The sequence below is a fragment of the Scomber japonicus genome, chromosome 7 (assembly GCF_027409825.1).
Source record: "Scomber japonicus isolate fScoJap1 chromosome 7, fScoJap1.pri, whole genome shotgun sequence".
NCBI classification, from domain to species: domain Eukaryota; kingdom Metazoa; phylum Chordata; class Actinopteri; order Scombriformes; family Scombridae; genus Scomber; species Scomber japonicus.
In genome coordinates, this window is record NC_070584.1 from 25,336,308 (window position 1) to 25,354,911 (window position 18,604).

At 38.5% G+C, this 18,604-nt stretch overlaps 1 protein-coding gene across 3 annotated transcripts in view; it reads left to right on the forward strand.

The window, feature by feature from the left end:
- Positions 1-17,064, forward strand: part of jak1 (Janus kinase 1) — a 53,303-nt gene extending 36,239 nt beyond the window's left edge. For 2 of the 3 annotated variants that reach the window (XM_053323125.1, XM_053323124.1), the window contains exons 13-25: positions 1,119-1,271; positions 1,452-1,539; positions 1,639-1,766; positions 2,056-2,194; positions 4,822-4,973; positions 5,192-5,342; positions 6,191-6,279; positions 6,567-6,759; positions 7,855-7,979; positions 8,588-8,760; positions 9,710-9,827; positions 10,962-11,072; positions 12,290-17,064. In XM_053323125.1, coding sequence (XP_053179100.1) covers positions 1,119-1,271; positions 1,452-1,539; positions 1,639-1,766; positions 2,056-2,194; positions 4,822-4,973; positions 5,192-5,342; positions 6,191-6,279; positions 6,567-6,759; positions 7,855-7,979; positions 8,588-8,760; positions 9,710-9,827; positions 10,962-11,072; positions 12,290-12,409 — 1,740 coding nt within the window. In that variant the 3' untranslated portion in view covers positions 12,410-17,064. Of the gene's footprint in view, positions 1-1,118; positions 1,272-1,451; positions 1,540-1,638; positions 1,767-2,055; positions 2,195-4,821; positions 4,974-5,191; positions 5,343-6,190; positions 6,280-6,566; positions 6,760-7,854; positions 7,980-8,587; positions 8,765-9,709; positions 9,828-10,961; positions 11,073-12,289 lie in introns of those variants that run through there. The other variant, XM_053323126.1, reaches the window with a different exon arrangement.
- Positions 17,065-18,604: the final 1,540 nt, after the last annotated feature.

Below are 18,604 nucleotides of genomic sequence, written 5' to 3' on the forward strand. Positions count from 1 at the left end.
TTAGAAAGCTTAGATTGCCCTGATTCATTCAAGACCACTCACGAATTATATGGTTGCTCACAGCCGCAATAGTATTAGCGGTTAGCTCGGCTAGCAACTCAGCTAAAGTAAGAACAGCTATAATCCCTACATACCTTCAAAGTCTTCCCTTTATCCACAACGATCATCTTATGACACATGACTTTCTGTACAGCTCGCCAAGTATCCATTCTTGTGAAATATGAAATCCGTTTCCATAAAATCGAAATACTTTCCTCAATATGTCCATGTATTTAGTCCAACACGTAACGTATCACACACGGAACAAACCATATACGTCATTTCCTGACCTACACGTGCATCGTCTTCTTCTTCTGGCCGACCAGGTGCATTAAGTGCGTCTTCTTTGGTTTTATTGCCGGAGTTACTGCAGTGTACCGCCACCTACTGCACTGGAATTGTAATGACAAGCTACATTCACAGACAGAGTCCCATTATAATGCTTTTATGAGCGAGGTCTAGCGAGCCAAAAGCCGAAAAATCTATTCGTGGCGGACGTAATTCTTTCGTGGCGGCAGTAGCAGAGTTTAGATGGCCCAGACAACTGGTAGTGTCATTTGCATGGCATTGCATTTGAGTTGTCTTGATGTTGTGTTATGAGACATTGTACAACATAAAACTTTTTATTTACACTTCCTCATATCTGCATTATTCTACATAGTTGAACTCAAAACCCAAAACAATGTATTTAATTTTTTTTTTTAATGTAATGCCCATTCATAGTGTGTAATATGCAGTCATGTCTTGACTCAATGCATGTCTCCTATCTTGCATGACATTACATTAAGTATGGACAGAACTGTCTATGAACTTACTCCTGTCTACCTAAAAGTACTATTCTCATTTTGTAAAAGGCAACATAATCAATTTTGCCCTATTGAATAAACAAACTTCTGTCTCTGCACAGAAATGTTCTTCCATGGTAACTTCAGAATCTTCACAGCTTTCTTGAACTGGAAACTGTAAAAAGTCTCCAGTTTGGGTGCAGAATCTCTGTTCTTGTAGTAACAATAGTTCAGATTCTGGATTTAACTATTTCATGTAACACTCTGTTTTCTTGTCTTCTTGCTGTGTACTAGGAGGAGCACCTCGGCCGTGGCACAAGAACTAACATCTACTCGGGCACACTGAGGGTAAAGAGTGAGGAGGAGGAAGATGCAGGTTACTCATCCTTCCAGGAGGTCAAGGTGGTCCTCAAAGTACTGGGTTCTGGACACAGAGACATTTCCCTGGTGAGACACTGTCCATCCTTGTACACCTTTACTCATGAAGACTCTGACTACTTCCAGTCAAGCCATATGTAAAGTTAGTAATTATTAGCAGCAAGCTATGAGATGTAAAAGTGTAATATGTGGTGTGAAAGTTCCATGATGTACTTTTATATTAAGCCATCTTTGTCGTTCTCTTGGCAGGCCTTCTTTGAAACAGCAAGTATGATGCGTCAAGTGTCCCATAAACACATAGTGCTGCTCTATGGAGTGTGTGTCCGCCAGCAGGAGAGTAAGTGCATATTAGGAACTCAGTGCACGGGCATGTATTAGGATGAGGGGTCATATCTTACCTCTCTGACACCCTTCTCTTTGTGTTTGCCTGAAACAGATATCATGGTGGAGGAGTTTGTTCAACTAGGACCACTGGATCTGTTTATGAGGAGACAGCAGAGTCCACTTAGTACACCATGGAAGTTCCAGGTGGCCAAGCAGCTGGCCTCAGCTCTCAGCTACTTGGTGAGAAGGAAAAAAATACAAACATGCACACGCACACGCACGCACGCACACACACACACACACACACACACACACACACACACACACACACACACACACACACACAGACAAAGACAGGCAGACACACAGACACACACAGACACCACATTTTAAGCATGTTAGTGCACCAATGGGATTACTAGCACAATCTTAGATCCATTTCATTGTGATCTTAAAATATGCCCTTTTGGTTTAGAATTAATATATTTGTTGTGTTTTGGATATGTGTATTTGCTGTGTGTGTTTGTAGGAGGACAAAAAGTTGGTGCATGGCTTTGTGTGTGCTAAGAACATCCTCCTGGCCAGGGACGGACTGGCCACTGATGAAGGAGGGCCTTTCATCAAGCTCAGCGACCCAGGAATACCAATCACCGTACTCACCAGAGAAGGTGTGTATAAAGTGCAGACATGTACACAATCAGTCTCTCTCTCTCTCTCTCTCTCTCTCTCTCTCCCTCTCTCCCCACCAGCCTTCCGCTGTGCAAAAATGTATGCTTCAGGTATTCAGTTGAGTCAAATTAAATGAATATGGTTCAACGTTACAGTCTTTTTAGTGCCAAAGCCCCTCAGACATCCACTTGATATGACTAACTCAGACAGCTTAAGCCTCATATAAATTTTTAAATCAATTGCGTGGGAATTTGACTTTCATTGAAAGTACATTTTGAAGAGGATCTTTTAATAGCCAGTATGAACAGGAGGAATGATCACCATGAGGAAAAACCTCTGTGTTCACACAGCCACCTAACTGTGGTTGTAAGACATTCTTGAACCTATCCTTTTAAGATTACAAAAAGTGGAACCTAAATGGTTGCAGAATGGCTACCATGGAAAAATTTCACAATAACTTCCTCTTTCTTTGTTATCCAGTCAGCTGCAAATGAAAGTAAAACAAAAATGAGAAAACATGAAGTTAGAAGTTAGTTGGAACAAGGATTAGATGATACGAACACTGGTCTGCCAGCTTGAGACCTGAACCAACAAGTCTGATGATTGGTCACATCCTTCTAATTTTAAAATACACTTCTGACTCATCTCTTTTTAACTGCCAAATAGTAGGGCGTTATTGCTATTTCTTTGTACTGCCATGAATGAGTTGGATATTTCCTTTTATCTTGTAAGAGAAAGTATTTTCTCTTCATCATCTTTATAAATATAGGGGGGAAAAAAATAAATAAAGAGAATGACATTTCCGATCAAGCAAGCAGAAGTTGTCAGTAAAAGGAATCCTATTTGACATATAATCAATACACATTTCTATCTCGGACTGTAATTTGGTTTGTGAAAGCTGGATCTGGGTTCAGGGAAGAAGACACAAAAAGGACATTTCTCGGATTACACAGTTCCCCTCAAATGGCCGCTTCATGTTTCTATCAAAGCTAAAAGTCGTACGATATAACAGTGTGGCTGTACAGATAGATCAGCAAACCGCAGGACAGACTGGAAATATTCATGTGCAAATGTTGACCGCTGTATGCCCTCGGGAAAGCTCCTCCCTCCCTCTTTATTCCCAGAACTCCTTAGCATTTCTTCTTTGGTCTGATCACTTTTCCGAACAAGTATTCCAGTTACACACTGTCCTTGTATATAGATTTGATTGAGCACATAGTGGATATAGTGCTGAGAAATCCATTGGGAGCGCTCTTCCTTTTCTTCCCAGCAATCTCTAATCCTTTTTTCTCAAATCCATTCTTCACTTCCTCGCTTTCTTTTTTCTTTCTGTCTTTTTCTTTCCTCCCATACATTCAATTATCTCCATTCCGTATACCATTTCTGTCTCCATCTTCCCCCAGCTTTCTATTCGACCCCTCAGCTCTTTCCCTCCAGTCAGTCATCCTTGTGCTCCTGTCTGAGCTGCATGCACTTACTAACACACACACACACACACACACACACACACACACACACACACACACACACACACACACGCCCCTCATCTGATGTTATGGATTTGTGGAGCGAAAAAGCCAACTGTGGAGGTCAGCCACTCAGTTATCCCGTCTTCCAGTCAAAGTAATATATGTCAGCCAGCCGATGCCAAGGCTTTTGGATTCAGTGGAGGCAACATTTTAGTCTGCCAGCCACTCATCCCGTCAGCCTGTCAGAGCTGTACTGCGCTTTGCTGTTGATTCCTGCTAGTCAGAGCATGTTGAGCACATATTGTTTTGGGTCCATTAGGTCATACCCCAACAATTGCTTCCAAGTGTTATAGATTTGTCAGTGTGATCACATAAGTCCCATTTTTACTAATAAAAAAACACATTTAATTTGCTCAATTTACTGTTGATTGATTGTTGACAGTTTTATTTATAGGTCAGCATCACATATTTTCCTCAAAAGGCTTATCCTATTGTCCTATATCCTTAAACCCTCAATATGAATTAAAAACACCCTATAATCCTCTTCACTTGTCCCACCTGAGTTTTCTTCTTTTCCCTCCTTAATTTTGAGCAATGTTAATAAGATTGACTTGTCTTGAAATGGAGAAACGTCATGGGGAGTAACAGAGGAGAGACTCCTTCTTCCACCAAGGACAGATATGCAGTACATGTACACAATACAGTACAAAAATAACAAAAGAGATAAAATCAGAACATGGAATTACAGTAGTAGTTGCGTGAAGGGCAAACATTAATGTTTACGGATCAGAGAAAACATTAAGCAACTTCCAAGTCCTGCCAAAACTGGTAGGACCTGAACTACAAAACCTCCTCTGTGGATAGGAACATGAATGTTACAGCCTGGTGAGCCTGACACAACAGTGTTTCATATATTTAATTATTGTCTGTGTATAAAGGAGGACTTTCCTGTTTCACATGTTAAAGGCCAGGATTTATTTTGTCTTCATTTCGTGGGCCATCATATCACTACAGCTCAGAGCCCCTTATTTTCTGACCCTTATATTGCACACAGCTCCCAAAATAGTTTTTTTTATTGTTTTAAAAAAGACCTCTTGGGACTGTCAAACCTTAACCCTGGACTTAATTGATCAGACTGACTGTATTTGCCTCTACAGAGTGTGTGCATCGTATCCCGTGGATTGCTCCGGAGTGTGTGTCGAGTGCGTCTTCCCTGAGCATTGCAGCTGACAAGTGGGGCTTCGGTACCACCCTGTGGGAGATCTGCTATGATGGAGAAGTCCCTCTCAAAGAAAAGAAGCTCACAGAGGTAGGGGACCATCACAAGCACAACAGTGACGATGAGTGTTAATATAAGCTTCCCTACTGTTAAACTAACACACTCTGATGGCTATTCCTCACTTTCTTTCATTTCCTGTGTTTTTTTCTTCCCTCCTCTTTCACCACCTCTCTCTATCTGCCAACAATAATCTGTTTACATTCACCTCCTAATTCATATGTGTGTCTCTATATCTTTGTGTTGAGCAGAAGGAGAGGTTTTATGAAACAGAATGCCAATTGGCCACCCCGGACTGCAGAGAGCTGGCTGAACTGATGACCCACTGCATGAACTACGACCCGAAGAAAAGACCTTTCTTCAGGGCTATTGTCAGAGAGATAAACAAGCTAGAGGAACAAAGTATGTGTGGCCTATTACCATATTATGGGGTGGGATGCACATATGAAGTAAAACCAGGAGTAACATTTTGTGTTTGAAATTTAAGTTTTATTGCCATCATATCAAGATTATGTGGTTTTGAAAAAGTAGGCCAGAGAGATACGGTTGAAAAAGATTGCAGATAGAGTGTGAACTGCAAAACAGGCAGGTTCAAAAAATTTAAGGCAGTTGTTTACAGTTGGAATATGATCCGATTGTTTTGCATGTTTGATATCTCACCCAGCAGCAGGCTAGTAAGCAGTGCAGAGAGAGAGAGAGAGAGAGAGAGAGAGAGAGAGAGAGTTGTTTACTCAACTCAGATGTTGATGAGGAAGTTCACTGAGTACATTATCACCGATCTGCCCCTCAGCTGGGCCCCATGGCAAGTAATAGACTCTTTTATTCCACCTGCTGGCCAGAGCCAGATGCTGCACTCAGTTTTACTGACACTTCAGTTATTGGTCCTCTTGTATTAAGATTGCAAGACAGCTATAAGATCCCTTTAACTGTAAGATCTACTATATATATTTCTTTGCTTGTTTGAAAAATGTTTTTAAACCACTGTTAAGGCAAACAGAGCTTTCTTATAATTGTTAATTGTCATGTCTGAGTTCTGTTTAAACAATGGATTGTTCTGCTAATAGTAGCCATTGGTGTAGAACAATGCAATGCAAAGAGTTACATAACCACAGAAAATTCTGGTGAAAACTTTGACACTGTCAACCACAATAGACTTCCTATGACGCAAGTGTACATGCTGTATGGTGAAGAAAAGACATTATTTACCCCGTCTGTTGAATACATCTGTTTTGGTTTTTTCCTTTTCTCAGACCCATCAATCAAACCCCAGCCGACACCAGAGGTGGACCCAACAGTGTTTGAAAAGAGATTTCTGAAAAAGATCAGGGATCTGGGAGAGGTAATTTATTCCTGCTTGTTTACCTTTGTTTGCTTCATACATTAAAATGACCTGAAGATATCTGCAGGTTGACCTCCTTATTTCTGTTCAGCCAAACAGTGGTGGCAGGTTACAGCTGGTTCAAGAAGAGATGTACAGTAGATAAATCATGCAGGGTCTTCATTTAAACGTTGTGTGTTTTTTTTGTGTGATCAGATGCAGAAATGAAGGAACAGACTAAATAATGAGGAACACTTGATCTCAAGTATTGAAATGATTTCCATTTTTCTCCCATGATCCTCACGTAGGGCCACTTTGGTAAGGTGGAGCTGTGTCGCTATGATCCTCGGGGAGATAAAACTGGTGAGCTGGTGGCCGTGAAGTCGCTCAAGCCTGAGAACCGAGAAGAGCAGAGCAACAACCTCGCCACTGAGATTGACATCCTAAAGGCCCTCTACCATGAAAACATTGTCAAATACAAGGGCATCTGCCAGGAGGAAGGTAAGATGGGGAGAGTATTGTATAAACACCAACATACTCACAACAATAACACATTAATGTCCATATAAAGACACATGGAACACTTAGTACTGTTCATAATATAAAGCATTTACAAAATCCTTGAGGGCTTTTCTAAACATCTGGAAAAACAAATGCTTAATATTAACCTGCTTCTTGAATTGTGTCTGCATTTTCTAAATCCAAGTAGTCCTGAATGACATGTCTGAAGTATTTCAGTGTTTCCCACAGAATTTTGAGAGAATATGGTGGTTTGACCTCAGTCCGACCCAGTAGGGAGTCCGGGGGCACATTTTTAAGTCAAATGCATCATGCTGGTGCACTCCGAGAGCAAAATTAAAAGGTTGTATCGATTAAAAAAAACAAAAAAACCTGTGCTCTTAACAATTTAGTGCTTTAGTAATTTAACTGTATGGATGGTGATGATACAGCAAAAAGGTCACATCCACAAAGCATGGTAAAGACATTTTTACCAGTTCATAAATGTTCTAAACAAATCATGAAAAAAAGACAAAGGGCAAAGTATCTCTGGTGCAGGGTGATTTGCTTTTGCTGAACATTTTGGAGAGTGTACAGACATGTTTGGCTCACTGTGAAACTGTGGTGGCACAAATTAGACTATGGTGTGCCACCACATTCTGTATAATTACTGGTAAATGCATGATTTAGTTTTAAAATACAAACTGTTAAAAAGTAACATAAATACAGTCAAATATAAGGGGCAAAACAATTTTTTAACTTTGGTGCACGTACAGATTGAGCAAGGATATATGTGTAATTTTTAGCTGCCTTCTTTGCTTGGATTAGGAAACAGTCACAACTTGAGAAATGGGTATAATGGTTTTTTTTTTTATCGAGCAGTGAATGGTCATCCAGGACGTTAGAAAGGTTTTTGGGGATTGTGGAAATACTACCAGAACAGCAGTAAAGGCTAAACTATCTGTTAATTATTTTTCATACATTGCTGAATGTAATGGACTTACAGAACAAGCATAAGCATGTATCCACACACAAAGAACATTTTGTGCTGATGACTTACATCTCTAACTGCATTTGTGTGTTACCACCTGTTTGTAGGCGGTCAGGCTATTAAGCTGATCATGGAGTACCTTCCACTGGGTAGTTTGAAGGAGTACCTGCCCAGGAACAAGAGCAAGATCAGCCTCAGCACCCTGCTCAGCTATTCTATCCAGATATGCCAGGTAATGCTGTTTGTTTTCACAGGGCAAGATGGGACCAGCAGAACTTTCTGCACCTTCACCATTTCAGGCAGGCATCATGATTTAGCATTTAGAAGGACCACTATGTTGTAAAAACACGGTGATTTCAACAGTCAAGCTTAACCTGTTTTGAAATACTCAAAAGATTTCTGTTTAAATTTCGGTGGTGAATTGTAATCAAACAGAGGTCATGTGATTATCATATCATTTGACAGCAGTATGAGCAGACTAAATTTAAGAACATGTACGTCTTCAAATGTTCTTGTTGATAGTTTCTTTCCTGAATCTAATGTATTTGTTCGCCTCACTGATGGGTTAAGCTCACCTCGGAGTAAAGGAGTTGCCTCTTTGTGTTCATGTTAATTTGGCCAACCTGCTCATTTAAAAATAAACACAGACGCAAAACACAGATGGCAGTGCACTGAATGTTTTAATTAATAGACAATTTATTTGGTATGTATCGTCATTTTTCGTCATTAAGATGTAGAAGTATTTTAATTACATTTTTCTCACATTCAAATTACTCAGTCCCAATTGCACAAACCCACTGACTACACAGCGACACTGTCTCATGGTGTTTGTTTTTTCAGGGAATGGATTATCTGGGATCTCGAAATTACATCCATCGGGACCTGGCTGCCCGAAACGTGCTTGTGGAGAACGAAAGGACGGTGAAGATCGGCGATTTCGGCCTCACCAAGAGCATTAAAGACAACGAAGGTTATTACACCGTCAAAGACGACCACGACAGCCCCGTTTTCTGGTGAGTCAAGAGGAGAGAAGGATGTACCTTAGACTGTAACAGCTGAGGTGGTATTATTAAAAGAGGGAGTTAGTGGAGGAAAGAGGAGACACTAAATTAAATATGAAGGACAAAAGAAGACTTGACTGTAGACAGACAGTATGTGAATCGACAGTGTGTAGGAAAAAATTAAGATTCATTAAAGCAATAAAACGATTTAATTACAGCATCATTTTCAACCAGCAGGTACTAAATAGAATTTATTTTGGCAATAAATTAACTCTGATGTCTGCTTGGATACTCACCAAGGATTTTATTTCAAATACATAAGCTACTGTGAACAATACATATTTACTTATAACTCTAGTTCTAGAGTAGAAATCTGTATTTACCTCTGGTTATAATCCAGTTACTATTAAACACAATAGTACAATCTCATTAGTAACATTCTTTAAGGAGAGGTATGTTTCTTTTTTTAGGAAATTAATTGTACATTTACTCAAGTATGGTGCTTGGGTAAAGTTTTGAGCTACTTGTCTTGTATGTATTTCCATTTTATAAAACCTTTTTAATTTCTGCTTTAATACATTCCAGAGGGAAACATTATACTTTTTTACGTTACGTTACCACGTTTACATTTACAGCTATAGTTTCAAATTCATTTTCAGAGTAACATTTTACATGTGGAATATGTTACCACTTTATAAAATGTGGTGTATTATAGATTAAACTATCCAACAGTATAAAAAGTAGTGACTGGCTCCAATTCAACCAATGTCATTGTTCAAGTACTGCTAACATGGTAATGTAATTTTCCATAATATATAAAAAACATTAAAGCAAATATTATATGCAATATATTTAAGAAGTCATTTTCTTTATGTGATAGGTTCAAGTATGGGCACATTCTCTCACACATTACAGTATGAACAGGAATTCATTCCTTTGGTCTTCTTTTTGTGTGTCTCAGGTATGCTCCAGAGTGCCTGACTCTTTGTAAGTTCTACCTTGCCTCTGATGTTTGGTCCTTCGGGGTAACGATGTATGAACTCATCACCTATTGCGAGTCCTCCAAGAGCCCGATGACGGTTAGTATGCTTCATCTCTTCTCTCTCATGAGCATTTAGGAAATACTTCTTAAAAACCTTATTGTATGTTTTTGGAAGCCCAAAGAATTCCTTGGACAAATGGTTATGTACATATAAAACATGTTATACCAGTCTTTCAGAAATAAAAAGCAGAGTTGTTCACACACATTCAAACAGTCTTTCACATGGCAGATGGTGTCGACAGACTCCAACAGGAAGTGCTAAAGACAAGATCTTTCATTTATATTCAGCTTTGAACAGACACTTTTATCCAAATTGACCTGTCACTATGTTTGCATAGTTAAATTCAAAGTCATGGAAATTGGGTAAAATATTAAAAAATAGTTATGGAAAAGTTTAGAAAATTCATTGGTAAAAATGTGTGGGAGCCCTGTATATACAAAAACCTGATATATCTTACTCCTCTGTGCTGTAATAACATCAGTGAGCAACACAGCTGTACTGGGTCACACCATCTTTCTCCACCAGCAATGACATTTTCAGTTGCCGTAGTTTCTTGTAAGACAGATGCCACTGACTCAGTTTGGTTCACAGTCAGTGTTCCACTAGCTTGTTGCCTAACCTATCGCAACCTCTTTACTTTGTAATATCTTGTACTTTGTAAAGAATTTCAGTACAAAGTCAAGATGCTGTGATATATAGTGCAGCAAGCTAGGTAAGCTCTGTAACAGAACTGTGTTTCTGCACATGAGCAGTGACGCCTGCCATACACATATACTTGCAAGTAGGATCAGTTCATTGTTTGTTTGGCTCTACACATGAGATTAATTGACAGTAAGAAATGTATATAAAATTGCCAGTCTTATCCTCTAAAAAGATTCAGGGATTCAGAAGAGATCAGATTTGAATTTGATGAAATGCTATTGAAACCCGTCCCTGATAAGGACCTGCACAGGTAGAGTGAATGTTAAAAAGAACACCTGTTAAATGTACCTGAAGCTTAAAATGGAAGAAACAATTAAATCTGGACCACAAAGGTTTTGCAGATCTTTGGTTCCTCTGAAAGCAACAAAATGAAGACTGTAAGAAATGTTAGCCGCCATAATATTTTATTCATTTTGTTCAGTCCCGTTTTCACTGGCCTTTGACCTGTGCTTTTCCTCTCCCACACAGCTGTTCCTTCGTATGATTGGCCCGACCCAAGGTCAGATGACGGTCATCCGACTGGTGAACGTGCTGGCAGAAGGAAAGAGGTTGCCACGCCCTGATGGGTGTCTTGACCCTGTAAGAAACTGTTTTCTCATTGCCATTACAACATGATACAATACAGTAATGATTTTGATTTTTCTGGATGTGCTCGGAAGAATTGTACTTGTTTACAAAAAGAACCAAATGATAAAACAGTACCAACCGTAGTCGACACGTTTGGCCTAAAGTCAGGATTAACGGATTAAAGAAAGGTGGTCAGAAAGAAAAAACAAGGATTCAAAAATACAAAAAAATGCATTCTCACTTACTTCTAGTGGTATCTGGACATTCAGTAGTTTTGATTTTATGTGACCACTGTTTTGAGGTGTCCACGAGATTTCTCTTAGCACCTCAATACAATTGAATTAGATAGACTTTAGTTTGTCATGCAGCTATGGAAACTGACAAACTTAACAGGAGCACTTCTTTCCAGGATCAGTGTCCTTCATTAAGTTCTAATTGAAAACACTTTACACATTATGAAAACTGAAGAAAATGAAACAAGGTCTCTGGATTATCTCTGCTGTACATAAGCTAGTAGCATGAAAACTTCTCACTGCATGGTCAAAAACTTGAAAAGAACAGAGCCATCATTAATGTTATAGTCTCACCTGCTGTGAAAAAGGCCACAATGTAATTTCTTTGAGGCTGTGAATGACACAAGAATCTCAAAGTAAATCAGCCTCAATCACCTCTTAATCAAAATATGTCATCCAGATAATCTCTGGAAAGTGCATATAAAATGTTGTCGGTAACACTGGGACTTTGAGTGGTTTTCTAGTATGTGTATGATTTTTGGATGCTGACACTTGTCTTTGAGGTTATTAAGCAGATGTGACTGCTAGTGCATTCGCTTACATTCAATCAGGCCAAAGTTATTGTATGCATCATGCCATCTTAAAATAAAATAATTCCAATAAGTGCCCTGAACTGAGATATTGGGTTTAGTATCAAAAAAGAGAAAGTTGGATTGGTGCATCTCTACTATACATTTTAACATTAGATGCAAAACAACTCATTGTACTGACTTGGACATACAGTCACCTATCACACCTGTAAGAAAGGAAAGTAATGACAGCAAGAGTTGATACCTGCAGTGCCCCCTGCTGTCATGAAGTGCTACAGCTGTAGTTTCTGTAAAAAAAACATTTAAATAGCTACTATTAATTTGTGTCCTTGTTAATGAGTTTTCATGCTTTGTTTTTCCATCTGTTCTCTAAAATAAAAAGACTAATTCGATTCATGTCTGCCAGGTGTATGACCTGATGCGGAAGTGCTGGGAGCAAAATCATGAGAGGAGAATCACCTTTAAGCGCCTGATCGAGGATCTGACCAACCTCCAGCGACAGCTCCAACCACATTACGACCTTTAACCCTTCAACTGTTTGAGGCTCTGTGAGTGAAGTTGTGTGCAGACTTGGGACCAGATGCAGGTGGAAAAAACTGTGCTGGATCAGCATCTGCTTCAGCAGCTTCATTCTACCGAGAGACAGTCCTCACACCAAGCAATCCTCCTTCACACTTAGATATAAACTTTCCACAACCATGGCATAAAGATTTATAGTCATAATCTCCTAAGTCTACCATATTTTTAACATTGTTATTTGTTGTTGCTTTCATATTTGGTATTTTATTCTAATATTTCCCAATCTGATTATTTTGGATGAATACAGTAAATAATGTCAATTTTTTTAGCCTGCTCATGCTTAATGTGATCTTATATCTTACAAAAGGACTTCCAAGTGCATCCAACTGACTGACTGTGAGTCACATGCATTCATCACTCTTACAGTGCTTCGAAGGCCTTAACTTTTATGAGGACTGATATTGTTATTGCAGAAGGAAGCTTAAAAGAAGGAACTGTGTAATGCTCACTTCCACACATTTGAACATTTGAGCATCGATCTTGGATCTCTGTCATTGTGACAGAAAATACCACAGATGAAGTGGACCACAGAAAAATTATTGTTTAGGATTGCAAGGATGGATGGTGAGAAGAAAAAGGAACATGGATACTGAAGATGGGGATTTCAGAATTTTCTGCCACCGCTTTTCGTTTCAGACATAACTGTTTGAGGGGAAAACCAGCTGACTGCTGTGTTTTTCTGACAAGGGAGCCATGTAGTGATCTGTGACCAAGCAGATTTTTTGTTAATGATGTGCAAATGAGAATTATCATTAAATCCAAGCCAACAATCAGTCAGCCATTTTCTTCCACTGCATTGTTGACTTTGTTTAAATCTGTAATAAATGCCTGCCTTTCTCACAACACAAAACAGTGCTTGTTTAAACCTACATTTGCACATGAACAGAAAATCTGTGGGTTTTTTTGTTCTTTTTTCCCCTTTACGGATTTTTGGTTCTGTAATCATGTTTCATAATTCAAAGAGGCATCGATGTCTTCAAATCACCAGGAACAGATGATATACTGTATGTTCCAAAAAGATGTTTGTTTTAAATCACATATTTTGCACTGTATACAAAGATTTAAAAAGGTCCTGTGTTTGTGTGAGTTGGGTCAGCTTATACTCTATATACTATGATTGAGTGTTTGGTTATAAAAAGAACTTTTTAAAAGGAGCCTATGTAATCTGTCCTTGAACATACAGCAATTGTTCAAAATGTAATTTGAGGAGAGATTAGATGAAGTACCTGTGAGACACACCAGAGGGCAGTATAGTAACTTCATTTATCCTTTCCTTTAAATTTTGTAGCCTGAAATTTAAGTTCAGGTCTGTAAGAGCCACATACTCAATCACTTGACTATACACTCTATACATTATATTGCAAGAGAAAGAGCCAATTGCCATTGTTGCAGAATTGATTGTGAAAGGACTTTGGATTACACACAGGGTTTGAAGTGAGAATGATTACTCACATCACTGATTACATGGCATTGTTGTCTTGTTTTTTTCAGTTAAGTTCTTAAAAATATTTTCTTCTACAGAATTATTAATACTTATGCCTGTGTATTTTATCTGTGACTTTGTTTTTGTTAATTCTCCTCCAGTATGCTAGCATATTTCTAAAAGTGTATTTTACCTATGTATATCAGAGATATGTTTTGAGCAGAGGGTTTTTTCTGTTTTTAAAACATCATATAACCCTAATATCATCTTCATTTACATATTATCCAGACTTTTGGAAATGGTCAGTTCTACTCTAAACCCAGTTGATCAAGGCATTTGGCTGCCCACCTAGAGCCCGCTTCTATTCTAGAGTTCTTCCCATCACTCACTGCAGTCATCAAGTGAGTGATCATGGGAGGAAGTTAGGTCTCTTTAAATGAAAGCGGCAGGTCATGACCTCCTCCATATGAAAATAGTCATGAGATAACTTGTTGTAATTTGGCACCATATCATATAAATAGATTTGACATACTCTGCAACTGTATGGCTTTTACTGTGAATGTCAACTTTTAATAAAAAAAAAAATAGAAATAAAAGAAGGACTTTAAAAAGACGACAAACTTGCGCTTCAGTCCACATTTTATTTAGGAATGTAAAAGACAATTCCTTCTGCTCAAAATAACAGGAAAGAAATATATATTTTTCAAAAAATAAGATGAAAGTATGACTTATGGAAGGTAAAGTATCCATAAATACACAATGAAAAAATAAATAAAGTTAATGTTTGTTGTCTTCTGTCTGTGTCAGTCCAAATTCAGAATTTTTAACTACTGAAAACAGTTTGTTTTATATATTACAATTGTAAGTAGGCATGCTAAAATTGCTCTAGAAATACCTTATTCACAGTAAAACAATATCAATGTCAGTGTGATATAAAATTTTGTAAAATCTACAGTATATTTCAGGTCAGGGAAAAAAAAATCCACATACTTTAAAAGCAAACTGTTTACAAAGCAATAAGCACAGCAAATCTAGATGTATCTACAGCCATTAAAATGTTCCAGAAAATCAAATACTTCGGTATTGCAAAGCTTAGTGATTACCACATACGTCCACACAGTCATTCACTATTGCAAGTCCAGTCTCACCACTGACATTGTTTAATATGCAGGATACATACTGGTACAATGGTGACACACTGAAGCTCAGAGGAGGCTCCATTTCCACAAAAACAGAAGAAAAAAAAAAATCTGGATTCAAACCTGATGTGATTGAGCCGTGTTTGTGTTATTCAAAACAAACAAAACATAACAATCACAACTGCACAAGGCTACAAAGAAGATTTTTCTGTTTCTATATAAATAAAAACTCTTTCGGAAAAACCTAACTGACAGCAAGAAAAAGATGACTACATTTTCATGTCAAGATTATAGTTTCATAAACAACTGAATAATAAAAAATAAGCTTAGGCTGCATTTTACACAGCAACAGAACTTCTTTTGAACTTGTGGTGCAACCAACAGGAGTTCAAGAACATCCTCAGCTTGTGTGTGTGTTACGTGCAGGCTTTGTGCTATGTTCATTTTTGGGGAACCGGACCCCCTTTGTGTACAATCGTCACGAGCATGTCACGTCTAGGTGGTGGCACAGAGAGGCACAGAAAAGAACAGATACAACCTTTTCTCAGTCGATCTAAGATTACACAACATTCCCCAATAAAAAATAGGGTGTGACATTCTACATAAGTAACTAGTTACTGTGACACTGAATAAAAAAAATGTTTTCTTCCCAAGTTATTGAACTATTTGTATTTTATACCATCATACTAAAACTGTGGGAGGCAGGTTTAAATATATTGCAACATCAGTCAAAGTCCAAAAATGATACATCCATCAATTGGAAAATAAGTGAAATCAGACTACAAAATGATTAATAGCACAACAATTGATGCTTTTAGTATCCACATATTAGGATGGTAGATAACTGAAGTAGTCCTTTGTTCAAGAAAAACACTACGATGGAGACTAGAGACTAAAGCTGATTATTACAGGCATATTATGACCTGTGAAACCAAGTTTGTAGTTCCCAAAGAAATGATCTGACGTCAAAAGTTAGCCACAAGAAAAGACAAAAATCGTTTGTTTGTTTGTCAAGACTTTCAACACACATATGACGCTAGCTACAGTATGTCCCAAGTTAAAAGGATGTGAAGGTATTTCCTTGTAAAGACTGAACGGCTGGTTACTTTTTAGCTCCACAAAACGAAAAGCATATTGTGCATTTAAGTGGCCCTTGTTAAGATGTTAAGTAGAAAACACCAATAGTAACCTGAAGCTCCAACCTCACTTTGATACAGTGAACAATCACCAAGCATGGGCAAGATGAATGGAATACAACAGTACTGTGCAAAGGGTTTAGGCATTTTAGATGTTAAGATTGTTAAAGCAATTCAATCAGGGAGGTGTCTTTTAGGTCCCAAATTCATTCTGCTGCAGGACAGTGACCCCAAACATACAGCCACAGTTATACAAAACAAGGAGAACAAGGAGAGGAGGCCTGCGACCGATGGTATGGCCCCCGCAGAGCTCTGATCTCAGCATCATGGAGTCAGTCTGTGATTACATGAGGAGACAGAAGTCAGCTGAGACACTTAAATCTACAGCAGATCTGTGGCAAGTCCTCCAAGATGTAAGAACAACCTACCTGCCAAGTACCTTGCAAAAATGTGTTTGAATGTACCAAAGATAATTGATGCTAAAGATTTAGGTTTCTTCTGTTTACATAACTTTGCATGAAGTTGTTTGATGAAAAAAACTCTTCATGACATTAACTTTTAACAGCATCCTTATTTTTAGTGCCTAAAACTTTTGCACAGTACTGTTTATCTGGATTTAGATCTTAGAATTCTATATCAACATGTTAACATCTCTGCAAGTACAACCTAAACATAAGACCCACGCAGAGGAAGACTAGAGTGATGTACGACATCACATGCAACAACCACTACATCACTCGGGACAAGACTCTGATTGAACACCAGTAACAGACGACATCAGCTGTCTATGAATCAGACTAACACAGCTCTCACAGAATGACCAGCGAAAGGACATCGATCAGGAGTCCAACTGGAGAAAGATCAAGGTAGCCATTCACATCACATCTGACGCCAAAGACCATCCTTGAACAGATACTGGGGTTTAAGCTAACACTTTAAATCTATTATTATTATTATTAACCTTTCATCCCCATACAACCATCTGTCATGTTACATGTGATGACAAGCAACTGAAGAAGACTACAAGATGTGGCTGAAAGCTTTGGGACAAACCCATTGAGAAGATCTTAAAATATGATTTTTTTAGTCATCACACTTTTGTACCATCTATTAATTAATAATTCTTCCCATACAGAGAACATATCTGAGCTGCTAATAACATATGAGAGTATGCCTGAGTTATCTACGTCCTGCCACAGCTTTTCCATTGGCCTTCTCTGTGTAATGCATCTGATACCAGGACACAGCTAATCTCCAATCACCATCTAAAACCACTGATTACTGTTCACAGCTGGTCAGTGATTGTTACGTCCACATTGTCAATAGATTTGAGGATAAGTATGGTGATTATATGTTTTCACAAAATTTAAAAAAAAGACCAAAACCAACAATGAATTGATACTACGAACAAGTGTTGCCTGTGAAGCAAAGCCTATAGTTTTTTCCTCTTAATGTGAGATGTCTATATAGATCATACCTCCAAAACTTGAGGTGAACGTATGTAAAATGCTCCCTGGAAGTCAACTTTACATCTACTTCCTCCTCGAAGTCACGTCAGATTGTTCGGACACGCCCACAAGTCAAGTCGATTGTATTGGTATAACCTGAGGGGCTGCATGAAGGGCCAGTATATGATGAATAAGGAGTTTTTGGGGCCTGTAAATGATGCCAGGGTATTTCAGTAGAGCCCCAGAATATAAATATAGACCTGGAAATGTGCATGCTACCCTTAACTAAAAATGAAACTACATATTTGTGACCCACTTTTAAAAATTTGTAAAGGCTTGAAGCTTGAAAGCCACAGACAAGGGAAGGGGGCAGACACATTGATGGTTTTGGTCTTTTCATTAGATTTGTTGACAACAACACACATATATACAATACCACCAGCTTTATCCTTTAAATGTGATTGGTACAGATTTACTGGGATTATTTCACACAATGCCACACTTGCACAAGCAATGAGTGACAGGTTCGGAGGCTCGATGCCAACTGTGACCTTATTTGAGTCTCTACAATTAGGCTGCTGTCAGATATGTGTTCAGCAGGAGAGGAATGATGTTTGTCAGTTGGCCTATGGTAAAAATGCATACTGAGATTGTTTCTTCTTATTAATATCAAAGAAGATGGATGACAGACACACTAATATGAGCTTAATAATGTATCTATACATAGCTGGATAACACTAGGAGAGCTGTGTGAGAAGGGAGAAATGAGAGTCCATATTATACAAATACCCGAGCAGAGAGGAGACATTTCCAGTATGTCGGAGTGTGTGTGTGTGTGTGTGTGTGTGTGTGTGTGTGTGTGTGTGTGTGACAGCTCTACAGGTATGTGCAGGAGTCTGGCAGACATAACCAACACTCGACACTGAGCGAACAGACAGAGGAGGAAAGAAATCCCTGCAGACTGAGCGGCTGAAGGCAGCTGGAGTTGTTTTTCCA